General features: G+C 41.2%; 1 protein-coding gene across 5 annotated transcripts in view; it reads left to right on the top strand.

Annotated features, from left to right (window-relative positions):
* The window catches only part of znf423 (zinc finger protein 423), a 258,994-nt gene that overhangs the window by 98,056 nt on the left and 133,413 nt on the right, over nt 1-27,525 (top strand). For 2 of the 5 annotated variants that reach the window (XM_041795669.1, XM_041795667.1), the window contains exons 4-18: nt 10,027-10,204; nt 10,843-10,967; nt 11,261-11,342; nt 12,285-12,360; nt 12,515-12,795; nt 12,889-13,172; nt 13,290-13,670; nt 13,838-14,019; nt 16,582-17,121; nt 17,246-17,396; nt 17,632-18,189; nt 20,479-20,663; nt 21,209-21,633; nt 22,164-22,377; nt 25,184-25,268. In XM_041795669.1, coding sequence (XP_041651603.1) covers nt 10,027-10,204; nt 10,843-10,967; nt 11,261-11,342; nt 12,285-12,360; nt 12,515-12,795; nt 12,889-13,172; nt 13,290-13,670; nt 13,838-14,019; nt 16,582-17,121; nt 17,246-17,396; nt 17,632-18,189; nt 20,479-20,663; nt 21,209-21,633; nt 22,164-22,377; nt 25,184-25,268 — 3,747 coding nt within the window. The remainder of the gene's footprint in view (nt 1-10,026; nt 10,205-10,842; nt 10,968-11,260; nt 11,343-12,284; nt 12,361-12,514; nt 12,796-12,888; nt 13,173-13,289; nt 13,671-13,837; nt 14,020-16,581; nt 17,122-17,245; nt 17,397-17,631; nt 18,190-20,478; nt 20,664-21,208; nt 21,634-22,163; nt 22,378-25,183; nt 25,269-27,525) is intronic. The other 3 variants (XM_041795670.1, XM_041795671.1, XM_041795668.1) reach the window with 3 other exon arrangements.

The raw sequence follows: 27,525 nt of genomic DNA, 5'->3' as shown, positions 1-27,525 counted from the left end.
CCTGGTGCAAGTGTTTCTGTTGTTAATACACAAGGCACTGGTGAGCTGTTTTCCAAGTGTGTGAAAATGTGCACGTGATCAAATTGCTAAAAAGTTACTTTTTCTTCTTTTTTTAACAATTCTTAATTTTAGAAAAGTACTGATTATACTAAATCCACAATGAAATAACCCCAGAAAAATGTTGGTGACTGCTGTGGGCTGGTCTGGGCCATAACCATCTGGCCCTGGGAGTACCAGACCTGTATACACGCAGCAAACCTTTAAATCTGTTCTCTGAGTTAATTGCATGTTACACAGAGCAGATCTCTTTGTGTATTATTCATTTCTTATATCTTTGCATGCGGTTCTAGGTAGAAGGCAGTTTCAGAAGCAGCGCTGGGAGCAGAAACCTTTTTGCTGCTACCAGCTGAGATCCTTTGATTCAAACATCAAAGCAATAAAAATGAGAGAAAGAACGACAAACATGGATTATATTTCCATTTCAGGCATTTAGCAGATGCTGTTATCCACGGCAAACTAATTGAACTAATGTTCTTGAGAGCTGGTTTCATGTCAGACTGCCAAGACGTTTATTTCATCAGTTAGTCAGTTTACAACCTCCTGGCCTAAACCTGCAGAAACCTGGACAAACAAGGCAGCATTTCAGATATATTGACTGCTGTTTAAGTCCAAATACATAAAGACTGCTTTTAAAGTGTCTGAAGTTTCTTTAGCACAAGTTTCATCTTATAAACTTTTGGACTTTGATTTATTTTCCCTCTGTGTGACAGCCATGACAAAGTAGCAGAGTTTAGATAGGGGGGAAGAAGACGGGGGAGGCAGAAACATAAAGAGAGATTGATCAGCATGTGTGTCTCTTCATTAGAGTGTTTCACCAAGGCTGCGTCCTCCACACGTTGCCACACTGACTGGCCTATTAGAGAGACACGCGGGGAGCGTGTGCGTGTTGTTTGCATGTGTGTGTTTTTGTGCTTCTGTCGTTTCAGGTAGACTCAGGCGGTCTGTTTAGTTCTTTTCTCATCTTTCCCATTTCTTCTAACAGACCCCCGGGTTCTTCTCTGTCCGCTCGTCTTCACTCCTCTTCTCCTATCTTTCTCCTTTTTCTTGTCTCCCCTTTCATAGCTCCATCTCTTCCCTCTCCTCTGGAGTTCAGAGTCTGTCCATCTGGAACGTCTCCCCCCTCCTCCCTCCCTCGGTCCCGTCCAGGCCGAGACACAGGGGTGAAGGCCAACACCAGTAGGGGAGAGACTGTCGGAGGGATGGAGGGATGGAGGGAGAGATGTCAGCACTATAATGAGTAACAACATGAAAGCTAACGGAGGGAGGGAGCGAAGGAGGGAGGTAGTGGAAGAGAGATGAAGACGGAAGAGTAGAGGGACTGCTGGGGACAGAGGGAGGGATGAAGGATAGAGGGAATGGATGGGAAAGGAGAGGACTGCAGAGTGAGAGATAAAGCGGGAGCGGAGCTGTTGGGGCCCTGTGGTCCTCCACTCCGCTCCTCTCGTTCGTTTTCGTTCGCCAGAGAAGAACAGAAAAGAGGAGGAGGAGGAGACGGGGGTCGGAACAGCGTGTGTCGGCGTCCGCCTGCTCCTGCCTGTTTCTCTTTTTTTTGACTACTTTTTCTCCCTTTTTCTTTCTCCTCAGTCCCCCTCCCTCCACCAGCCGTCCTCCTCATCTTCTCTCGAGGATGCTTCTCTAATTTAACTTTTCATTGAAATTTTCTTCGCCCCCCCTCCCCATCCTCCAGTTTCTCCCAGTTTGCCATTCGGCCTTGTCTTGCCAGGTCCCCTCGCGGCCGACTGACAAAGGCGCCGTTAAAAAGCCGTGTGATCCTCCATTTTAGCGCCAGCCACGCTAGTCAGAGGATTAGGGCTCTTTAATGACGCTAATCTCTCCTCCCCTTCTTTCTCGACACCCCTCCATCCCCCCCTCAAAAAAGTGATTTCTCCCTCTTGCTCTGACTGAATCCCCCTCTTGTTCATTCTCTCCCCATCTCTCTGTGTCTCTCCTATTTTCCCACCTCACAAACTTGACCATGTAACTGACTCACACTGGTCTGTCTTTAATGGTCCTGATGTGTCCACACCAGCTCTGTGGAGGCTTTTTCTACTCACAAGCATGTCCCTGAGATCGAGTTGTTTGATCACAACCCTCATTAATGGGTTGAGTGTTTCTTTGTGTCTAAAGAAAAAGGGACATTAGGTGAGAGTTTATGTTGAAATTGTTTGAGAAGGTATAAGTTTGCCTTGCTGTCGAAGGAAGGCTGGATTTGTGTTTTCTAGTTGTACAGTACTTTAACAAGTCTTGCATCATTCACAAGATAAATAATTCAACTGATATCATTGCATGGTTGTATTTTATTTTCATGCCATTCACACTAATGGATGAGTATTGAAATCCAGTACCAACATGGTAACACATGGGATACCTGCTGTATTGAATCACAACACAGATTTTGTAGCTTCATTTCAATACCTCGCCTCGCCACTCCAAAGGAAAGACACCAAATGTGTTATGTGATTTATGTGCATCTGTTTTATTTTCAAGAAGCATGAATGTCTTATAATTGTTTTGCTGTCCCTAACTTTGCAAATGTTTGTGATAACTGGTAATGAGTCTTTCACATTCACTGTGGAGGAATTTTGGACCACTCTTCTTTGCAGAATTGTTTCCAATTAGCCACATTAGAGTCTGAATTTGAAGCTGCTCCTAAACCTTCCATTTATTTGTTATTTTCTACAACATTCAGAGGTAGACTTTCTTGTGTGTTTTGGATCATCTTCCTGCTACATAACCCAAGTGCACTTGAGCTTGAGGTCTCAAACTGATAGCCAGATATTCTCCTTCAGTATTTATGAGAGGGGTCTGGCTGCAGACCTCTATGGTGGGCAGTTTGGGCTCACTTTTGGCAGACCTTGACAGTGGGGTGGCCTCCACCGTGGGGCTGGAAGTGACGTACTAGCCCTAACCTTAGTTTGTGGTGTGCTATTTCTAATTTAATCCCCCTCCCGCTCCCCTTTACCCTAACCCTTTAGGGTTTGAGTGCCTAGCTCAAACCCTCTTTGGGTTTTCTTTAGTTTGTGGTTGGTTAATGTATGTCACTTCCCGCCCACCAGTTAAGGTCGCCCAATTGTAAAGGTCTGCATCCAAATGCCCTCCACAGAGGTCTGCAGCCAGATCCTCTTAAGCAGAATTCATGGTTCCATCAGTTACGACAAGTCATCCAAGTCCTGAAGCAGCAAAGTAGTCCCACACCATCATACTACCACCACCATGTTTGACTGTTGGTATGATGTTCTCCTCATGAAATGCTGAGTTAGTTTTACTCCAGATTAGGGGTACAAGGGTACAGGTAACCCACGTTATGGTCCGTACCTCAGTTTTTGGGCCACGTTTTTTGGTTCAGTTTCGGTATGTGTTTTATGCATAACAAGAAGTTTTTTTTTCTCCCCAAAGTATATCTTTATTTTGCTTGTCAGTAAAAACTGTATTTTACAGTAAACAAATTCCAGTAGCATTGGTGTACTGAATAATATTACACTTTTTTTTTCAATTTTGGAAAAAAATAGATTGGTGGATAATATTTCCTTTATTCAGCTATAAGTCATAATTGCCAAGCATTCAGGTCTATTTAGAAATGTTTAAACTAACTCTTCTTTTATTGAATAAGCTATCAATGCTTAAACATTATTTATCTTGTCTAACTATGACTCAAACGGTACGTTTTAAAGCTCTCATTGCCACAATTACAATAATAATTAAAAAAACATTTTGATTATTTTGAAAGTAGGCTACTTTAAACACAGTTTACAACAGATAAAAAGAGCTGCATCAGTAAAATTAAACTATTTCTCATCCTCTTTCAGGACATCCATATTTAAAACACTCAAAAGAAATCTTTCTGTCAATAACACGTTTGCTGTAATTTAGAGAAATCATTCATTTGATCGTTTTGTGTACTTTTTTTTTCATATGAGCTTTGACAGTGTTGGATGCGATGCACAGATGAGCATTCACGTAAATGTGTGTGCATTGGTGAGCGAGTGTGTGTCTCTGCTCTGTGCTGCCAACAAATAGCAGGGTGCGTTTAAATGGGGATAGAACTGCGGTTTTTGGAACTAACAGTGGACTCTATGGCGCTGAAAGAGAGTTTGTTTGGCTAAGTTTACCGCTGCAGTATACGACAGCCTATCATGCTAAACATGCTAAGCTTCTGATTGATGATAGCACAGCCAACAGCTGATGGATGTGTGATGGTGAGACAAGAAGGAGACATGACGCAGCACAGAAACAAGTCGAGTTGCTCCACTGTCTTGTGTTTGGGAAGTGTTATATCAGGATGCTTACACTGTCTATAGTTTTCACTCCCTCGTCGTCGTATTTGATGGCGAAACCAAAATTAACCCACACCGCTGATTTGAATGAAGCTGGTGCTTCTTCAAATGTCTCAACTCCTCCGCTCGTTTTCTTTTTTATCCGCTTAAGTGTGAGAGTGGCAGCGTGAACCCGGCTCCAAAACAGTGTGAGAGGGGCTGTGTGGGTGGAGCAACAACAATGATTGGACATTAACTCGTGGGGAGGGCTTTCCTCCTGCCAGGACAGACGCACATACAGACACACACACAATGGCCTGTAAACCATCAGTGCAAAATGAATTACACATCCGAAACTCGGACCGAACGGTTCAATATTTTATAGAGTACCGTTGAATCCCTACTCCAGATATAACGGGACACACACCTTCCTAAAAAGTTCAACTTTTGTCTCGTCAGTCCTCAGAATATTTCCCAAAGTCTCGGATCATCAGGATGTTTTTTTGTCAAATGTGACATAAACCTTTGTGTTCTTTTTGGTCAGCAGTGATTTTGGCCTTAGAACTCCATTGCCATGGATGCCAGTGTTTTTTGCCCAGTCTCTTTCTTATTGTTGAATCATCAACACTAACCTTGACTGAGTCAAATGAGGCCGGAAGGTCTTTAGATGTTGTTCTGGGTTCTTTTGTGACTTACTGGATTAGTCATTGATCAAATGCAGTGGTTAAACTATCAGTTTAAGTTGTACCAGAGGTGTTTTCACAGTGCAATTCCCCAACTTTATAAAACTCCCATGTCTTTTTTTTATCTCCAGACATCCATATCGATATCATGATGGTGTGATATATAGTGTCCCTGTCTTTCAGTTCACACTGTGTTTCAGTTTGGCAGGACGACTAGAGAGCAAGGCACAATCTAGCTCCACATATTCAGCAATTCATGCACAACCACAACACTGAGGTCCTGTTTTCGCTGTTTTTTTGCCTCAGTAATGCCCATGTTACTACCTCCATAAATGACACTGAAGGGGATCACCCTGTCCCTCCTTTATGCCATAGTGAAGGTGTCACAGGTGAATCAATGTCATGGCATTGTGAACTGTGCTGAAGTTGCATATTTCTTTTACAGCTTTACCACTAACATATATCCTATCTCAAGTGTTGCTGAATAAGTCTGCTACAAAGAGGTTCCTCTACTAAAGCATAACTCAAGTTTGCCATAATCATCCAATCAAAAGAAATCAATGCTAATCATAATATATGCCATTCTCACTACACCTAACTCACACAGCAGGTGTGGCAGCAGTCCCATGCTTCATTCGATCTATATTTTGCGTGATAGAATTTATCATTCATACAATACATACACTCCCCTCCAAAAGCATTGTAACGGTGGGCCCAGTTCATTTATTTTTGCTGTAGACTGAAAACATTTGGGTTTGACACAAAAAGATGAATATGAGACCAAGAGATCAACATTTTAGCTTTTATTTCCATGTATTTACATCTGGATCTGATACACAGCTTAGGAGATAACTCCTTGCCCCTGATAAACTCCTTTGTTGTTTTGGGAGTGTGTTTTGGGTCATTATCTAGCTGCATGATGAAGGATCTCCCAATCAGTTTGGTTGCATCTTTCTTTAAATTGGCAAGCAAAATGTTTCTGTAGACTTCTGAGTTCATTCCTGCTGCCATCATGTGTTACATCATCAATGAGGATTAATGGGCCCGTCCCAGAAGAAGACATGCAAGCCCAAGCCATGGCATTACCTCCACCGTGTTTTACAGATGAGCTTGTATGTTTGGGCTTTTCTGGACTACCATGTCAGGATCTGGAATTTGTTCTTGCTGGCTCATTGTCTTACTATTTAAATAAAGCAGTAGAACGACAATGAGCAGTGTGGAGTGGAGTATTTTTTTATTTCTTTCTTTCTTGTGGTTTTGTGCAGATAATCTATTTTTAATTTCAGTTACAATTTTGGCTTCCCACATTCATGAAATCAAGATAATTGTGATTAAACAGTTCCTGTGCTGCATGCCTTGTTGGACTATTTTTGTTAGTTTCCTGTTTTTGATCCAGACTAAAATAGTAAGTTGGAAAATAAAACTGGTATTTTGCCTACTTTTTATAATTATTTAATAAGGATTCTTTTTTCTTTTCATTTTTCAAAAGTCAGTCCTGCACTGAATATTAAACAAATAAATTATAGATGGATTAACATTTAGTTATTATGTTCCCCTGTTCTATTTAGATGAACATCAAAGAAAATCACATAACTAAACCTTTGCCTTTCCTGTTTTTTTCTTATTATATAAACAAAAATATAGAAAAATACTAAGTCTTAGATTTTTTTTGTTCTCATTTCAAAAATAAAACACCATTTAATTAAATACAAGTGCCCATACAGAACTGGTTTGGCTTTAAGGAGTCGAACTCAGAAGAATGCAAAATACCTCCGTTTTTATCATCTGGCTGTCCCTCAGTGCAGCATGATCATTTTTCCAGCACAAAGTGGCTTAAAAGTGTCATGTAAGAAGTAATCATATTCATAGTTTATAATCTCAATAGTAATCAAGATAATCATGATTTTGGTTTTTGCCACAATCACGTCACATTTCTGTTGCACATATCTGAATGTCTTACATTCTATGTCTCTTTGCCTGTTAGTTGTTAGTGCCATGAAATGTCAGGTATATCAAGTGTAAATGTCGGCCTATTAGCCAACAAATAACAGCTGTATGTTTGAATAAGGCAAGTACCAATAGCCATAATTAATCTGTAGTCTGTTTCTTTGTTCATCATCAGACTCGGAGGGTTTCAGCTGGCCATACACTTTATGATTTTAAGGCCAGATTTGTCTCCCTCAACGGGCGGTAGTGAGGCAAACAGCAGGAATAGGTTACCCTTCCAGAGTCTAAACACTGGTGGTGGTGTTGATAAGGGGGCTGCAGGATCAGATGAGGAGACTTCTGAGAAGCTGGACCGTATACCTCAGGTATACGGGCGACTGTGGCTCAGTAGGTAGAGTAAGTTGTCTCACATTTGGAAGGTTGTAGGTTCGATCATTAGCTCCTGTAGTCACATGTCGATGTGTCCTTGGGCAAGACACTTAAACCCAACTGCTGCATCAGTGGTGTATAAATGGGTGTTGGAGTGTATAAATGGGATTGGGCTAATGGCCAATTCTCCATAGCAACCTCTGTGAGTGGATGGGTAGGTGTGTAAAAGTGCTTTGAGTTATCAGATGATTAGAAAAGTCCTATACAAGCTCAAGTCCATTTACCATGCAGTATGAGAGTAGCAGAGGACCTATGATGATCTGGACTCTTTGATGATGAACTGAATGGAGATGGCTGGGGTGGGGGAGGGTTGCAGCATCCACAGTGAAACAACTGGCTGACTGTAGGAGAAATATCTTTGAAATGAGATTTGGTAGAATCTGATTGGCTTAGAGAGTGGTCACCCACTTGAGCGGGAGAGAGAAAAAATGGAAGAAGGGGGAGATATGAACGAGTTCGGACTAATGAATGAGTAGAGCAGTTTTCCTGCTTGAACTTTTTCTGAGCTCTATGTATCGATATCGGCCACATGGATTGCATCAGCATCAGCATTTACTTCAGATGGATACACATTACTGACCTAGTATCGTCAACATTTGAAGTAGTTTTTTCAGCTCAGCCCAAAATAATGGCCTGGCTGTTGATGTAGCTTTCACATGTCTGAGAACTAAATGCTCATGCATGCAAATTATTTTCTTCCTCCCTCTGTTGAGCCTTTCGTGTGATGACGTGACTTGTTTTTATGTTTCTGATTGGTAGACAGCATAATTTTATTTTAAATACAGTTTCTGTAAAGTTAAATGGGGGCCCACCCTTTATGAATTCAGGCACTTGATGCATTGTAACACCACTTAGCGAAGAAATCTGATATCTCAGACTTATGAAAAAAACTGAGAATGAAGTTAAGACTTTTGAAGCTGCATCTTTCTGAGTTTCCTTGAATGAAACACCCGTAATGCTTGTTTAAGGTTTCTGTCTTGCTCCAAAGTATACTCATATCATTGTCTGCAGTATTTCATTTTTCTGATCGATGTTCTGATCGATGCACTCTTGTTTTTAATCACTGTGATCCCTGGCATGACATGGTGTTTGTTTTTCTCTTTCACTATCAATACCTCAATTCACTTCTTCATCCTTCTTCATGCTCTCAATTTTTCTGTCTCCCTCTGCCCCATCTGTCTCTCTCACTCACTCAGTCACTTACTTTCTCTCTCCCTCTTGCCTTGCTGTTAGGCTTCATGTTGATATCTCTATTTCATATATTTTCTTAAGCCTTTTTTTATTTTCATTCTTGCTTCCAGTCAAATTTATAAGTAATGCTTTTACAATTTTTTTAACCCACACCCCCCTGCTGAGTTCCATTTGCTCATCGCCGTGCCTACATTTTCTCTGCGATCGATTCATCACAAGAATCTGTTCCACCCCCTCTCTGCGAGCCACAATACACAGTAGACCGCACACGCACACACAGAGCAGACACACAAGATTGTGGTAGGAGTTTGTTGAGGTAAAACGGAGTGTGCTTTAGAGAGGTTTCTAAAATTATCAGGAGAAACTTCTCTTCTGCACATGTGTCTGTGCTCATGTGATGGAGTATTGGCCTTGTGATGAATATTGGCACAAATCACGTCAGACTTTTTCCTCTCCCTCTCTCTGTCATATCACTCTAGTTTCCTTATTTTCTCTCTTTGATTTGTTGCTGGCCTAGTTGATGTAGATATCAGATAAAAGCTAAGAAAACAGCCTTCCCTCTCTCTTGATCTGCTCTCCCTCCTTTACATTTTTCAGGCAAATGCTAAATAGCCTTACTGTGCTTCACAGAGCACACAAAGAGGAGCAGAACAATATCAAGCATTATTCAGCCCCCTCTTTTGTCGCCTTGAACCCATTCTGAAGTGTCTATTAAAGGAGTCTTGGCCTTTTTGTCGCCTCTGAGCCAGACTGCACAGGAGGGGAAAAAAGAGGGAGACAGGAAAAAAGGAAAGGAGCAATGCATAATCTCCTATGTATGACAGATAAAGGGAGTGAATATCGCCATCTTTCCGCTCTGCTCTCCACATCTCCTAATCGCTTTTCCGACGTTTCAATCTGCCAAGGCCCTAATGAAAATATGATGAGGCGGATCTATGGTCCTCGGGGACGGATGGGAGGGGAGGGGAGGTGAGGCGAGGGATGGAACGAGGGATGGCTGCAGAGGGAGGATGAAGGGAGAGAAAATACACTCTGTCCTTATTTCTGGGCTCCGTCGGGGATACATAGTTCTTGGAGCTTTCTATTTAGATGTTGCTACTGCTGGAGTGTCTCTCCCTCTCTCTCTCTTCTTTTTCGTTCTCTCTCTCTTTATCTCTGCCATCCTCATTTTCTGTCGGTGTATGTGTGCGTGTAACCAGGATAAATGTGTTTATTTTTTTGTTTATATCCTCTTTTTCTCATTTGAACTCCCACAGGGTGCCTCTCCCGCCTCCTACCTTCCAAGAAAGATGTAACTTCTTCATAATCATTCTAATGCTTCCTGTCTTACCCCCACTTTTTCTGTCTGTGCTTGCCTGTCTCGTTTTTTTAAATAAATCCTGCAGCTGTGTGCAAAATGTGTATTTCTTGCTACAGATGGATCGATGCATTTTTAAAAATGTCTGTTTCTGTGTTTCTGTCAGATGGTGATGATGACGCAGCGGGGCTGTCCTGGGTGCCTTCCTCACCCTCCAGTAAAGATGTGGCATCGCCTTCGCAGATGCCAGACGGCTGCTGTGACCTCGGCATGGCCACCGGCGGGGAGGAGGAAGGAGGCGCCGGTCTGCCGTACCCCTGCCAGTTCTGTGACAAGTCCTTCAGGTATAAAACTCACACAACACTTGGTGTGTTGAAGACATCAACACCAGTGTCAAATTTGACTGTTTGGTCCCATCTTCATATACCACTCGTGAATATCAATGTGTACATGAATAAACAGCATTTTCATATTACCATGGAAACATGGACCACTGAGGCAAACAGAGGAAAGAATGAGGTGAATACATTTCTCACTTACCTCTCCAGGGAACGACTCAAGACCCATTTTAAGAACAGCTGTCACATACACCATAAAGCCATCATCATAGCTCTGTGTTCCTCCTTTACCCAGCTGTCCTCTTTATCTGGTATCCTGTCAAACTGCTGAATAGATGTAGGTAGTATCATCAGTAGTAAATTTCTGCTCAACTGTGAAACTGAAAGAGACAAGGTTACTGTCATTATGCCAAACAGTCACTATAATCCATTCAGGAACATTTAAGTGGATTTTATTATATATTAGTAGTCTAAAAATGTAACTTTAAGACTTTACTTCCTTCTTAAATGTTGTTTGTGTGTGAGGGGAGTAGTTTATTTTTCATAAACCACTTTGTAAAGTATAGAAAAACGCCTCAAATTATTCTTCTTTCCTCTGGCCACTGGGAATTCATGTTCATCCATCTTTCCTTGGTTGTCCACAGCCGCCTGAGCTACCTGAAGCGCCACGAGCAGATCCACAGCGACAAGCTGCCTTTCAAGTGTACTTTCTGCAGCCGCCTGTTCAAACACAAGAGGAGCAGAGACCGCCATGTCAAACTCCACACAGGTATATGGGCAACCCCTCTATAGTAGCTCTTAGCACCTATTTTTCCAACATAAATGAAACTATTATGTTAGCATGCTGCGTTCAAATGTTATGTCAAAAAAAAAAAGAAAGAAACAAGGATGTTTTCTGTATTATATTTAAGGTTATGAATGCTAACATAAAAATATTTTTTGTCATTGTGGCTTCTGAGTTGGGCAAGGTTTAGTGCCCAGCTCAGAAGCCACATTGACACCTGTGTTTTCTGTATTTTGAGCTCTGTTTTATTGTTTGTTTTGACGAATAATCTGACACAGGAGATAAGAAGTATAGCTGTCAGGAGTGTGAAGCTGCCTTCTCTCGCTCTGATCACCTAAAGATCCACTTGAAAACACACAGGTATGTGCTTCTGATTGTTATAAAATGCAAAATTTGTGTTGATTTAAAGGGGCTATATATAAGTTTTCTGTTTTCACACTTTCCATTTTTGGGTATATATTGGTGCGCACTTTATCCCCGTGTGAAAAACAAGGCTCTTTATTTCCTCCTTGTTTGCCTGTATAAGCCTGTTGAGTCATTCATCTATAAAGAACTCGGGCAGCTAGTAGTACACGCACCCCCCCTGCTCTGTTTATACCTGGCTACGGTGTGTAGAATGGAAAGAAATGGCAATGGAGAAGGCTGCTTCCGCGAGTAAACAATTGGCTAGCTCAACCCAAACATCCACACAAACTCAGCGTAAACATTAAAAAACCAAGATAGTTTTGTCTGCTGATAAACGAGAGCTTGACCAATGCAGGGGGAAATCGAGGGTAAATATTGGTGGAGCATTCGAGAAGCAGAGGGAGCTTCACTCTGTGCTTGGGAAGAATACCGATCCAGAGATGGCCATCTTTCTGTAGAAATGATAGGGCATGACTTCGGACCATGAAATACAATGTAGTGTTTTATGTTTGATAAAACGTATTCTAAATTATGCTTGCTTACGAAGATGCTACCCAAACAACACTAACGTCACGTTGCTCATTTAGTGTTTTATTTTGTTACTTCACTTGGACACTACCTGACTCCTCTGTATACATGACGTCAGTAACTCACCTTGGTCTGCGTGAGTATCAGCCGATAAACCAAAGGCTCATTCATGCACAAGGACTGCACCGTCGTGTACAAGCAACACAATACTGTTGTAGTTTGCCTAATGGCTAGTGGTGTCGCTACACTGATTTTTTTTAAAGTTACTTTTAGCCTCTTTAAATTTGATGCTTTTTGAATTCCAATCTTTAAAACTGTGTGAATCATCAAATAAATTCTGTTTTTTTCTTCTGTATTTTCAAAATTCAGCTCCAGCAAACCATTCAAGTGCAGCGTGTGTAAACGTGGCTTCTCCTCCACCTCATCACTGCAGAGCCACATGCAGGTAAACAACTGATGCTTTCATGCTTTAATGCTACCATTTTTTATTACTGAACAACTTACATTCCCATCATTTCCTTTTATGAATGAGTTCATGAGTTAAATAGAAATAAGAGGAGGTTTTTGATTGCAGCTAAATCTGCTCTCTTACTGTTCAGGCTCACCGCAAGAACAGAGAGCACCTTGCCCTGAGGAGTGAGAGAGACGGTGGGAAGAAGGGATCAGGAGGAGATGGTGATCTGGAGCAGGACTTGTATATGTGCGATTACTGTGAGGAGACATTCAGCCTTACAGACGAGTTGGAGAAACACGTCCTAACCAGACACCCCCAGCTGTCTGACAGAGCTGACTTGCAATGCATCCATTGTCCTGAGATCTTTCTCGATGAGCCGTCTCTCCTCACGCATATTGAAACGCAGCATGCCAACCGAAAGCACAAGTACTTCATTACTTTGATTTTTAAATTTTTCTTACCACTGATTTAATTTAAAGTGTGATGGATTAATAACCATCTTTTTTTCTGTGAATCCAGATGCCCTGTCTGCTCAGAACAGTTCCCTTCAGTGGAAGATGTTTACTGCCACCTAGACAGCCATCGCCAGCCTGACTCCTCCATTCACAGCGCTGCTAGTCCAGATCCTGCACTTGGCAGTGTGGCCTCAATGAGCTCAGCAACTCCAGACTCAAGTGCCAGCCTGGAGAGAGGCTCCACGCCAGACTCCACCCTAAAGCCAAGCCAAGGCAGTGAACGAAGCCGCAGAAGAGGTACCGACACTGGGGATGACATTGGGATTAGCCTGGGCCATCAAGGTGGAGGTATGGTGCAGTAGTTGCATTATTTTAGATTTGCCAGTCTGGTAATATGTCTCCGTAACTTATTTTACAAGGTTTGGTTCAACTGTCTTTGTGTAATTTTGGCGTCTACCTCTACAGGTGGAGGGGGGAACTGGGGTAAAGTGACATACTCCTGCCCTTACTGCTCAAAGAGGGACTTCCACAGCCTGGCAGTGTTAGAGATTCATTTAAAGACCATCCATGCTGATAAGCCACAGCAGAGCCATACGTGTCACCTCTGCTTGGAAACACTGCCAACACTCTACAACCTCAATGAACATGTGCGCAAAGCTCACCGTGGCAGTGGAGGAAGTGTAGGAACAGCATCAGCAAGTTTTCCCCTGCTCCAGTTCACTAATGTCACAGCATTTCACTGTAACTACTGCCCAGACATGTTTGGAGACATCAACTCTCTCCAAGAACACATCAGAGTGTCGCACTGCCTGCCTGGTGGGATTGTGGCGGGATCCACAACATTAGGTAATTAAAGTGCCCCTTAAATATGTCAAAGTGTGACCTTTGTTGATTCAGTTTGTCAGAGTACTTACATTGTAGGCCAAAACAGCTATTGATAACAAGGTTGTGAAGTTACTGTCAAGATGTTAGTCTAAGGAACCTACTAATTTAACTGAATCTCTCAATCTTAGAGGGGAACCATGCCTTCTTCTGCAACCAGTGCTCTATGGGATTCTTGACAGAGTCTTCATTGACTGAACATATTCAGCAGACACACTGCACCTCAGCCACAGGGGGCGGAGCTTCGTCTGGAGGAGCTGTTGCCAAACTTGAATCTCCTGTTCTGCAGTCGGCATCTCAGTCCTTCATGGAGGTGAGAATAAAAATTTGACAACATTTTTATTTCCTTAAAAACATTTCATCATAGTTGAAGCAACAGTATATAACTGTTTACCCTTAAATTTGGAGTTGCCGATTCAGTCTAATCTACTGTAAACTTTATGAGCAACTGTTGAATACACATACACCACATACAAACAGTTTGCAAATAGAGGGCTGTAGACACTAGCAGGGTCATATTTGCACAAAATCCAGTGATGTCACTGTTGACATGACTCTTTGGCTTCTCTCAGTGTCTTTACCTCGGGCTTCACACCTTCTGCTAGTCCACAAATTCACTTTGTCTTTAAGGGGGAGGCATAAGACCAGAGATATACTTGTTGATAAGCACACATTATGGCTGTCACCCCAGCAGGGACTGCATTAGCTGTGAAATTCCTCAAAATTGAATGCAACAGGGATGCGAGATGCAGCGTAGACATGACTGGTTGAGGCAGAGGAGGTGTGACAGTCAACACAGCAGCAGAAACAATAAGGACTGAAAGTTTTGGAAACAAACTGAAAAAAAAGGTCCACAGTTCTCCACATACGTATGATGTGTTACTGTTACTTTGCAGAAAAACATGTCTGTTTAACTAGCTGGAAACAGAGATATTCAGTTGTATAAGTAAATTTTCAAGCCAGGGGGGTTTGGCTGTAGACCATACCTCTCTGATGGCCACACTCAGGCTGTTCATCTGGGAGGCTGCTTCTTTCAGAACGGAAATACACATGTAAACTTTCAAAATCAGATTGGATTAAACTTCTGTTTAGGGTTAGGGTAAGGTACGGGGTAGGATACCAAAAGTTACCAAAAGTTTAAAGTAGTTAAAAGTTTAATACCTGACCTGCAAAACATGATTACAAGACTTTAAATACGTAAATCCGATTAAACAGTCTGTTTACAGGAAAAAAAAGCTTGTCCTCCATGAAAGGATTATAAAACAGTAAGCTTAGCTTACATGGTCCAGTTAACTGCATAAGCTATTTAGATATTATAGCTAACATAGCTAACGTAGCCAAAGCTGAGTTCACAGAGTGGCTATGTAATTTACGCTGCTATGTTCTCTATGAAGCCACGTTAGCTTTAACTAAGTTTGTTAAAGCTTATGTTGCTAAAGGTAACAGCTGCATTGGCTTAGGTAATAAAGTTAGTTACGTAATTACATAACTATGTTAGCTTTAGCTAAAGCTAACAAAGCTAAAACAAAGTACCTTTCATGTAACTACATTTAAAACGAGTCTAAACATAATTTAATCCCAGATAAGGCCGCTGATCGTTTCCTGTTTTATTTATAAAATGTTGCTCAGTCTGTAGTGTTTTCATTGGGGGTATTTCATCAATGTAACTGACAGGCTTTGTTAATGAACAAAGTTGAATAAAAACAAAAAAAATTAGAGCAGTTCTGTTCTGAAAGAGTCTCAGATGAACAGAGATGTAAAGTCTGCAGCCAGACTGTGTCGGTTCAAGCTGTAAAAACAATCAAATTAATATTGGTGCAACAATTCGTAAAGTGACTGTAAAATGTTGTGTCTCTGAATGGAGTGTGTCTGTAACTGTTTTTTTTATTGAATTAGTCCTTCATGAAACATAAATCTGATAGCATATTTTGACATAATAACAAAAACTATGGGTCATTCTCAGAGACTCATTCTCATCAGCTGCTGTAACAATCAGATCTACTGATGCAGTTGGCTGCAAGTCACCATTTAACATGATCACTAATTAATCTGCCACACCATGACCGATTCACCCATGCATAGAGGACAGTTTTTGAGAAACAAAGTGCAAAGTGCTGATCTGATGTTACCATTGATTATTTATATTATGATAGATCTAATCTCAGAATTAACTTAATAGTAACACAACCTTGTTGAGTGTCTCTTTGTTGAAGTTAACATCCCACACATACGTTTGTATGAGGCCAAAACTCAGTCAAGTATATTTACAACAACACTCATGGCACAACCCAACGCATAGCCAAATGCAAAGTGAAACAGCAAGTATATCTTTGCAAATGCACCAGACTGTATTTCTTCATATTATTGCTTTAATATAAAACTGAGATAATCTGCCGGTCTATGCATATTTAATTGAATTAATAGGCTAAGAGCTGCTTCCTTGTTAATTAGGTGTATTCCTATACTCTGTGTGGTGTTAAACAGAGCATATTGCTCATGTATATTCAAATTAAAGGTGCTTGTTCATTTACTATATGAGTAACTTAATGAGCTCTGTCTGTGATTAATTACGTTTTACCTACTGCAGGTAACTGCTGGTCTCAGATTTTTCAATTCTTGATCACAGTGTCCTTTGTCTTCAGTTTTAGCACATTTTGTTAGTGACACCTTCCTTTCTCATGTTTTCAGCCTGTTGTACTTCAATTACAAGTTTGTTGTATCTAGTGAGGAGACAGTGACTGTTGTTCATGAACTGTGTTCTATTTTCTTCTTGTCTGTACCTTTTTCGCTTTCTCTTTTGGTCTCCATTAACAAAATAATGGGTTGTAAATGTAAACTAATCTTTTAAAAGTAAAGAGTTATTGTCCATGCACAGGTTTACTCCTGCCCTTACTGCACCAATTCTCCTATCTTCGGCTCACTCCTCAAGCTCACGAAGCACATAAAGGAGAACCACAAGAACATCCCATTGGCCAACAACAAACGTCAGGCAAAGGTTGCAGACCTCAGCCCCGCTTCCTCTGATGTAGAGATCTCCTCCCCGAAACGCCACAGACTTGGAGGGGACTCCACCCCCTCCATGGGGAGCAACGGGGACTATCCTTGCAACCAATGTGACATGCGTTTTTCCAGCTTTGAAGGTTTCCAGGCTCACCTAAAGTCCCACCTTGAGATGCTGTTAAGGCGCCAGTCCTGTCCCCAGTGCAACAAGGAGGACTTTGAATCCCAGGAGGCCTGGCTCCAACACTTAACAGTGCATTATACCACCACGTCGACCCAGTATGTGTGTGAGAGCTGCGATAAGCAGTTCTCCTCAGTGGATGACCTACAAAAACACCTGCTGGATATGCACACATTCGTCCTGTACCACTGCACACTCTGCCAGGAGGTCTTTGACTCCAAAGTCTCCATACAGGTACATGATGAAGCTCCTTTTTTTTAAATGTTTGTTTTGTATGATTTGTAAAATGAATACAGAGCTAAAGCAATTAAAAATAACCCTTCTTTGTGTGTTTCCTTTCCCCCCCTTCCATGTTCAGGTACATTTAGCAGTGAAACACAGCAATGAAAAGAAGCTGTTTCGTTGCACAGCGTGTTCCTGGGACTTCAGGAAGGAGGCGGATCTTCAGCTCCATGTAAAGCATAATCACCTGGGCCAGAGGTCAGGCCTCCCAGGGGGGCTAGGAGCAGGTATAGTACACCTTTTCTGGCTATAAAAAACAATGTAGTGATTGTGGTGTTTATTGAGTGAAAAATAATACGACACATCCAAGAAAAAAAGTTCTACCATAGAAATTCAATCCACAAAAAGAAATATCACTGGATATTATTGAGTTTGTAGAGTGTAACTATGAAAGCAGTTTTGTGGGCCAGGGAGAAAGCTTGAATCTGCATTTCTCATCATCTCATCTCAACATATTTCTAGCAGGACTCAAGCCCCGAAAGTGCATCTTCTGTGGAGAGACGTTTGGAACAGAGGTGGAGCTCCAGTGCCATATCACCACACACAGCAAGAAGTTCACATGTCGCTTCTGTGGCAAAGCTTTCCATGCAATCTCACTGCTGGAGAGACACCTGAGAGAGAAGCACTGCATCTTCGATGGAGGCAACATCACTGGCAATGGAGGTGGCACAGGGAGCAGTGGGAGTCAGAACGGGACGCCCAATGGGCTGGCCTCGTCCTCCAAGCGAGGAGGAAGTGGTGGCAGTGGAGGTGGAGGGGGCATTGACAGAGCAACAGTGGCAGCAGCTGAACAAGCTGATCTGCAGAATATGTTGCTGAAGGGTGGAGTTGTAGGAGGAGGAGCCAGCCAGGGGGGAGAGACAGCCAACAGCCATGAAGCAAGTGGAGGTGAGGAGGAGCTGGACAACTCAGAGCCCATGTATGCTTGTGATATCTGTGGGGCTGCTTACACCATGGAGTCGCTGCTTCAGAACCACCGGCTGCGTGACCACAACATCCGACCAGGAGAAGATGATGCGGGTAAGACTTGTTAAGTTAAAAAAAAATTGCCATAACTTTAAGAAGTATCTTTTATTTCTTAAACCTGGTTTATGTTTATTCATCAAATCTACACCAAAGTGACCAATGTCAGCAGTACATACTTCTGTGTTGGTGTGCCATGTGATACTCTGCCCAAACGCTAGTCAGAAAAGTGATTTTAATGCCAGTTCCTGGTCTTGCCATCACATTTCCTGCTTCTCTGTGCACAGAAGACCATGGCAACAGAATTGCATAGGAATTACAAAGAAGAAAAGAGAGGAGACATGGGAGAAATTGAAATTCTAAATCAGCTGAGGCAGAGGACTGGGGACTTGTTTTGCTCTCGTTGGGCCACTGAGAGAGACATATGGATGAGGAAATGCACAAAAAGTAGTTGCATCACCTTCTGCAGCCATTTAGCTCACTCTCACAGTATGCCTGGAGACTGGTAGTCAGTGGCATTAGCCTATGGACCAGTTACAGTGCTTGCAGACTGCATCACTTCAATTCATAGGTACATTTTTAAGTAGGTGCATGTTGGGTATATGTGTAGGTTTCAGGGTTGCACGAGCAAATGTTTTTTGCTATATCATAGATTCGATGCAGAAGCATAAATCAGGCTTTCACCCTGTATCATTAAGGAATAACTCTATTGATAGTTCAGTTCCGTTAATTTATTATTAATTCAATGTGCCATGCAGCAAAAGAGATGCCCAGCCCTCACACACCTATAAGACACTAAAATACAGAACAAATAAGAATAATGATGTTACTCACTGGATATAAGAACTTCCCCTGCGTTAAAGTTTTGATAAGTCAAACATAAAGTGCCCTATTGTGCTGTTGGAAGGCATTCGACACAGTTCGAGTGAGCTGAAACACTTTGCGTGCAAACAGAAGCTTAAGTTGATAAAATAAAAAGTGCATTTCATTTTCAATGTCACCCAAGTCACACAAAACACACTTCGCTCCTGCTCAAAAGCTGAGTGGAAGTGATCTATTTCCGGCGTAGGATGAAAGATAGCACATCTCAGCTGAGCACAGACACATGTCTTACATTAGATTTTCTAAAGGTTCTTAATTTTGCTTACAGAAAAATTCTTGAGACTATATGTGATTGAACTTTTAAAAAATTCTGGCTTAAATTTGGCTGACACTACATTGTAGTTGGTTTCTATATATACAGTGCATTCAGAAAGTGTTTAGACCCCCTTTACTTTAGTCAATCTTGTTAATGTTGTAGTCTGATGCTACAGTTGGGGAAAAAATAAAAATCTCCTTAATCTACACTCAGTACCCCACAATGACAAAGTGAAAAGTTCTGCAAATTTATTGAAAGTAAAACAAAATAGTTATCACTTTGATTTAAGTATCCAGACCCATTGCAAAAACAATTAGCCTCACAGCTGACAATACATAACCCAGCAAAGACCAAGCCATGAGGTCAAAGGAACTGCTTACAGAGATCAGAAACAGGTTTGCTGTAAGACACAGATCTGTGAAGGCTACTGATTTTTTCTGCTGCACTGAAGGTTCCCAGGAGCACAGTGGTCTCCATAATTCTCAAATTGAAGAAGTTTGGCACAACCAGGACTCTTCCAAGAGCTGATCACCTTGCAAACTGAGCAACTGGGGGAAAAAGGCATCAGTTGGAGAGGTGACCAAGAGCCCAATGCTCACTCTGACTGAGCTCCAGAGATCCTCTGTGGAGATGGGACAAAGTTCCAGACAGTTGGCCATCACTGCTGCCCTCTACTCATTTGGGCTTTATGGCAGAGTGTCTAGACAGAAGCCTCTCCTTAGTGCTAAACACATGAAAGTCCTTCATTCATTTAGAGTTTTAGGGAAGAGTCCAAGATGATATGTCAATGCAAGATTTTATTTTTCATTTTTCATAAATTTGCATTAATTGTGAAATGAATACTTTCATAATGCTACTGTATGTTGGAGACCTTCCCTTTCCAATTTTTCTGCTAGTTCTCTATCCTAGGATAATAAGTAGATATATCCTGGTAAAGATTTGTTGTGTTAGTCTCCTGTCTGGCATATTGATCAGTCTATTCCACAGCTGCACCGTGTTACCCATGTTTCTGTCTTCACATAGTTCTTTACCCATACCACCATTTAATAAAAGTTTGGGGCATTTTATGCACACCTAGAAAGCAGCAAATATCTCTTTTGTGCCTCATATCAAGGTCAACTACAGTAACCCCAAACTCCTGCACCATATCCTAATACATAATGACATAATGATATGTTAATGATAATGAACACATCTTTATATTCTAGGTTCTCGAAAGAAGAAGGCAGACTTCATCAAAGGGAACCACAAGTGCAACGTGTGCTCCAGAACCTTCTTCTCTGAAAACGGCCTTCGTGAGCATGCTCAGACGCATCGTGGCCCTGCCAAACACTACATGTGTCCGATATGTGGCGAGCGTTTCCCCTCTCTGCTAACCCTCACTGAGCACAAGGTACTGTTATACATTTACTGTTTCTATGAGCGTGTTTCAACATGTAGTTTGGAGCTTTATATGTAGGGAACAAAGTGAGAGTGTACCCTCAAAGGTATAACAACACAGCCATCAGGTTTTGTTTTTCTTTTGTGTTACTTTTTTGTTTGCCTACCTGTCTTTTGATCCTGGAACTTCTTTAGCTGCTTTGATTGTTAATTTGTCCTTGGAGAGGCAATTTGTGCTGCTCTGCACTACATGAAAAATGTTTGCATATTCAAAAAAAAGTATTGTGTTAGGCAACTACAGTCAGTTAATACAACAGCATCACCTGTATGTTTATTTTTATATAAAAGACTATGACAAGGCAACAGCTGGTACTTCCGGCTGAAATCTTGCTGTTTATTAAAATGCTCTAGTATCACAATCAAGTTCATAATAGATTATCTCAGCACCATACTGATTCTAATGTATGTTTGTTTCATTCTTTGCAAAATCAAGTGCTCTAATAATTACACCTTATGTCTTATGATGTTTAATTATTCTGTGTGTTCATCCTTCTGCAGGTGACCCACAGTAAAAGCCTGGACACGGGAACATGTCGAATCTGTAAGATGCCACTGCAGAGTGAGGAGGAGTTTATAGAGCACTGCCAGATGCACCCTGACCTCCGCAACTCGCTCACCGGCTTCCGCTGCGTCGTCTGCATGCAGACTGTCACCTCCACGCTGGAGCTGAAGATCCACGGCACCTTCCACATGCAGAAGCTCTCCACTGGTTCTGGACTGGGAGGAGCTGGTGGAGGCAGTGGGAACAATGTGGGAGGAGGAGGAGGCAATGGCTCTGCTTCATCGTCCCCTAATGGGCAGCTGCAGCATCATAAGCTTTATAAATGCGCTTTCTGCCTAAAGGAGTTCAAGAACAAAGGGGAGCTGGTGAAACTGGATGTCAACGGCCTGCCTTATGGCCTCTGTGCCAGCTGCATGAGCAGGTGAGGAGCATCATGCAGACAGCACCTAGAACATGATAATCCCAAGAAGTTGTTTGCTCCTTAACACAATCACGCTGAATTATCTGGTAAAGAACTTTTTATTGTGTCAAGCTTTATATGGGAATATAAATCGGTGATTCTTCCTGAAATTGTGAGCTGGGTAAAAACGCCAGCTGCCATGAATTAGTGAGATAAGCTGAGACAAACTGACAATTAAGAAAACATTATTTTCAGAACTTACTTGATTGTTTATATGTTGATGTAATTTTCTGTGCTATTTTTAAGAGCTTTAAGGACATTAGTGCTGACTGCTGTAGATAGGGGCTCTAATCTCTGTAATCTCTTGATATGTGGTATGAAAGCATCTTTTGGTCCCAAACACATTTCTGCAGATAATTCATTCATGAAAAAGAATGCACATTTTCTCATACTTTTACAGTACATGTGGAGTTGTCTATTTGGAGCATTATAACTTGGTAAATGTTATTTTTTTTCATATTTAACCAACTTAAAATGCTCAATCAAATCAGGGGCACAAACGGCCAAAGCCCCAGCCAGGGAGGAGCTGCCACGCCTGGGGACACGCAGGGAGAGAAGGCCCTGGTCGGGCTGAGGTGTCCAGAGTGTGGGGTGAAGTTTGAAAGCCTGGAGGATTTGGAGAGCCATGTTCAGGCGGATCACCCTGAGGTCAGCCCTGAAACCAGCGCAGCAGGAAAGAAAGCTGAGGCTTCACCTGCACCTAAGGTGAGACAGGATGGACTGAGTAGCTGAAGGCTTTTCTAAAAATGTATTTGGCTTGGCATCACTTTTGGCCGAGGGAAGTTTAGTAAGCTGAGTTGATGTGGAAAAACATGTACTCATGTGTTATTGATACTTCGACTTTGCTTGTGTAAGTTAAAAGAAAAAAAACAACTTGAGGCTGCAGTAAGGATAGTGAAGCTGATCACCAAGGCTCTAATAGTTTGGGATTTTTTATTTTAATTTTATTTCATCTTCATTTTTCATTCTTTTGTGGAACTGCTTTGTATTAGTTTAATTTGTATCAATTAGAGTTTTTTTTTTCAATAGTATGGGACACTTCAGGGTCGAGACCCAAAAAGTTAGCATAAAAATTTAAGCATATTTCAAATTTTTTTTTTTAAAGTTGATATTTGAATACAACCCAAGACTTAAACCTACCACTCTTTGAAGTCTAGACCAATCAAATCCAGCCATTTAACACTCCACAGGCTTGGGTGGCTGTGGAGAGGGTTGGGTGGGTGGTCCAACGTATACTTTAATGAGGTTATCATTAGTATTATGGATTTGGAAAGTATTCAGACACCCTCTACTTTTCCATTTTGTTATGTTGCAGCCTGATGCTACGATTGAAAGAAATTGTTTTTATTCTCATTAATCTCAACTCAGTACCCAATAGTGACAAAGTAAAAAAAGAGTTTTAGAATTTTTTTGCAAAATTCTGAAAAAAAAAAAAATATATATATAAACCTGAATTATGAAATTGACATAAGCATTCAGACCCTTTGCAAAAACACTTGAAACTTAGCTCAGGTGCCTCTCATTTTTTCCAGTCTATGCTGAGATATTTCTACACCTTGTAGAAAGTCCAGGTGTGGTAAATTTGGATTTTAAAGGCGTCCACTTCTCTATAGAAGGCCAAACCATGAGGTCAAAGGAACTGCCTGAAGAGCTCAGAGACATGATTGTTGACAGGCACAGATCCAGGGAAGGATACAAAAAATTTTTGCTGCACTGAAGGTTGCTAAGAGCACAGTGGCCTCCTTAATTTTCAAATGGAAGAAGTTTGGCAGAAGAGCTCCAAAAGAGCTGGTCACCTGGCCAAACTGAACAATCAGGAGAGAAGGGCTACCCACTTGACTTTCATGTGGAGCTTTTCGCAAATTCTGAAGTTTTTATTTTTTTAATTAGTCTCTCTTTAACTGTGTAAACTTTATTTATATCCATGGTTCACTTGGTCAGCTCCTTAGTTTGGTAAATTCAAATTCCCTGATGAATTAAGACAGGGAACAGTATGTTTAAAATACAGTTGTTAAAGACAACATGTTTAACTTTTAAAAGTTATTAGTGCACCAATAAACAGAGCAGCAGGTGCCAGAGAAAATAAAATGACATAACTTTTGGCTTATAATTAAATTGAGCTGATTGTTAGAAAATTTATTCCTTTCAAAACAACCACCACTGGTGTTTAGTTTCCTCTGTAAGCTTTTGGTAGAACCACGTTTTTCTATTATCGTTACTATACCAGAAGTTAGTGCAGTAGACCCTCCAGGAATAAGGTGGATAAGTACACAATACACTTTTAGCTGATTTTCATTTCATGCAAAGCCTCATTTTAAGTTTTGTTTTCAGTTAAGCTACCATGACTTTTACATTTTACTTTTTTTCTTTGGTTTCATTTAACTATAATAACCTTGCTGCACATTATGAGCTTTAAAACATACTTTAATATGAAAAACTGCATTTAGCTAGTAGAGATATTTGAAGGAGAGTCACAAATCCTGCTGAAGTGTATGTTTTCATGAGTTGTGAGTGAGTATGAAGTGTGTGTCCTGATGCCTCTGTAGCTCGCTAACGTGTGCTCGTGTGTATGTCGGTGTGTGTCAGCTGAGCCCCACTGGGTCCTGCGGCTGGGGCGTGCTGAGGCATTGTGGGAGCTGTTCGCTCTACTTGATATTGACAGTCAGCCTCCCCGGGACTTGCGGCGTGTCTGTCTATGTGTGTGAGAGTGTGTACTGGCAAGTGAGCGTATCTGTGTGTTAGAGGCTGTTCCAAGGGAGCCTCTCTGTCTTACCTGCACCTTTGTTTCTGCTTAGTCTAACAGCACAAAGCAGACAAAGTAGGATTTCTGTGGTTGTGTATGTGTACTCAGTCTAGCAGGCTGGAGAGATAGTGGAAGTGGGGCCTTTGTGTATTTTGTATGTGTTTGTGCATGAGTGATCGCTGTGTGCCATGAATGGATAAGCAGAGCCTCCTCTCCTCTCTCTCTTTGTTTCTGTGTCTCTCGTCCTTGTTTCCATGTCTCTTTCTCTCCTTTTTGCATTCTTTTCTTCCACTCTCCTTCCTTCTGTTTCTGTTTCATTGCTTCTTCCCTTAATCTTTTTCCTCTTCACTCCCTACCTTATTAATTTCTGTCTTTCTCTGCAGAGCTCTTAAATGTGTGCGTGTGCATGTGTTTGCACCTTCATACACCTTCTGTCTTTCACATAACCTCTTAAGACTTGGACTTTTGGACTTTTTATTCTTGCTTGATTTGTGGGAGACTAGGGATCACATGTCCTGAATATTTAGACCCAAGTGATAAAAATACTTTTCCCTCTTCTATTTCACTTAATTATTTTACTGTCTGTCAATGCAAAAACTTTGAGCTTGAGGGTAAACTGCTCAAATATTTTTCCTGTGATTTAAAAGGGATTTAATGTTTTCTTTCTAGTTATTAATTGAGCTAATTTTGTGCATTTTCAGTTCTTATCAAGCTATTTCTAACACAAAAAACAATGGCTTTATTTTTTCTTTTAATTTCATTTTACAGAAAAAGACCTACCAGTGTATTAAATGCCAAATGACATTTGAGACGGAAAGGGAGATCCAGATTCACGTTGCTAATCACATGATCGGTAAGTGAGGCACTGCTCTTCATCTCCTTTTGTGTTTGAATCCTGATTGTTTCTCGTGTTTGTGTGAATAAATGTGTGAGGTTGTGACTGTTGCTGCATATTGATGACTCTGGCAAACTGTTTTGCTAGCACATATTTCTAGAGCAACACACCTAGAGACACAAGAGTGTATTAACAGTGTGAGACTTTGTGAGACTGAGGTGACAAAAACAACCGTTTTTGTCTACTGGGCTGATAGTTGTGCGTTTTCTGCCTCTCTGTTTTACACAAAATACACCATCATAAAACATGTGAGTCTTCTTAGCTTATAGTGCCACTCTTTAAAGCGTGGACTTGATAAGAATAGCATGTTATAGCATGCAGATCAAAAAACAAAACACACTCTTAGCAGGCAATGATGTGGTGGACAGGCACATTGTTAATATTGATGATCAGTTTCTCTGCAGAGCATTCCCATTCAAAATTATAGTTTATGAAGTTAAGTCTTTTGTAAGTTATTGAGCTTGTTTAGCCAACATGTCTTCCTTGTTTCTAAATACATGATAAAAACTCAACTAAACTTGATCATGTAAAGAAAACAGGAAAGCCACAAGTCCCTTGTAAGGGTCAAACAGATCCTCACAAGTCAGGTCACATAGTGCTTTCAGATGGACACAGTTCTGGTTCTGGTTCCGGCTCCATTCTGGAGTCTCAGAACCTTGGTGCTTTCTGGCTGTCTTGCTGTCCTGGTATTACTTCTTCAGTTTCTTGAGTTTAATAATTTTAATAATTATTTAGTCTGGCGTTCGGTGGACCCAGCCTTTGCCATCTCTTCTGCAAATTCGGCCTGTAACATTCCCTCCTTGTACTCCTCTCCAGCTTCACCTGGAATTCTGTCAATGCCCCTATTGCAACCAAATACGTTGTCTCCTTAGCAGACTACTTTTTTCTCTGTTTTCCACTTGTCTTCACAACCTAAAATATCCCACTGGCCCACTGATAATATCCTGGTTCGGGAGGAGGAACCGACTGTTGTTTGATTCCAGCTGAGAACCAACTTTTCAGGTTCCGAACTAATTACTCTCTGGTTTTGGTTCAAAATTAGTTTTGGGAACCAGAACCGGCCAGTATGAAGGACCGCTAATCAAAATGCCCCCCCCAAAAAAAAAAAAAGTGAATGAGAGAGTGAACGTAGTTCTGTCTGAATCCAAAGAGTGTTCATTCATAAAACCAGACCTGCAGAAAGTTACCACCACTGAGAGCTACAGCCATCTCTCTCTGGACTACCTTGTGTGTATTCTTTCAAAATTTAGGCTGATATAGAAGGTACAGCACTTTCCTGGTGTGTTTTTCAAAGTAAAAGCCCAATCCTTTTGTTTATGTGGTGAGACTAGCTGCATTTTCACTCGATGCTTTTATTCTGAAATGTTTCTGGGATAGTTTTTCGGTCATTTCAGGAACTTGCAGAGTTGCGTCAGTTTCTGCATCAGTGCTAAACTTTCATTTTTTGTACTCTGTGTGGATTATTTTGAACCTCAGATTATGACAGATGATATATTACTTAAATGTGATCTCCATCTTGTTCTCTACTTCCCTCCACCATTTATTTTCATGCAATGCATGTTTTGCACTTGCACGTCAGTTTAAATGTAAGATAGACATCAGATATTACTGTAAGATAGAGGATTGTGTTTGTGCCAGAAGTCAAGTATGGAGTATGCAAAAAATGTACAGAGCTGTAAAAATGTGTCTGCTTTGACCTATTAGCATCCAACCAATTTACTGCTTGCTAACTTGTTAGCAAGTTCAACAGGAAGAAGGTCTAATAGTGACTAGCTGAAAGGGGGCATATTGCCATCTACCAAAGCGGAGGCAGATATCCTCCTGTTAATAATTTATTCTCCTGTTGTGCGTGTTTTCAGCGACCAGGTCAGTTTTTATATTAAATACCCTGAGCGAGGTAACACTAGCTTTTTTAATTTAGCATGTAAATGCACTGGTTGTGGCGTGGTTATCTTTAACATTTAGTCCCATTATCTCCTGTTTGATGCTAAAAAAAAAAGGTTTGTAAGAAGTGTTGGTAAGAGCATCATCTCTAGTTGTCGTGCATCTCTGTGTTTGCTTTCAACCAAAAACTTGTGTCTAACTTAAAAACTAGCTCTGTAGTTTGGAGTCTGTTCTTTTATGAGCTTCCCTTGTGACAGTTTTCTCTGCTTGCTACTAATTTGCTGCCTTAGCATCTCTGTCGTCATGGAGATTAACGAGGTGGACCTGTGAG

This window comes from Cheilinus undulatus, linkage group 9 (genome assembly GCF_018320785.1).
Source record: "Cheilinus undulatus linkage group 9, ASM1832078v1, whole genome shotgun sequence".
Lineage (NCBI taxonomy): Eukaryota > Metazoa > Chordata > Actinopteri > Labriformes > Labridae > Cheilinus > Cheilinus undulatus.
Note: the sequence above shows the minus strand (reverse complement) of the source record. Positions and strands in the feature narration are given on the sequence as shown.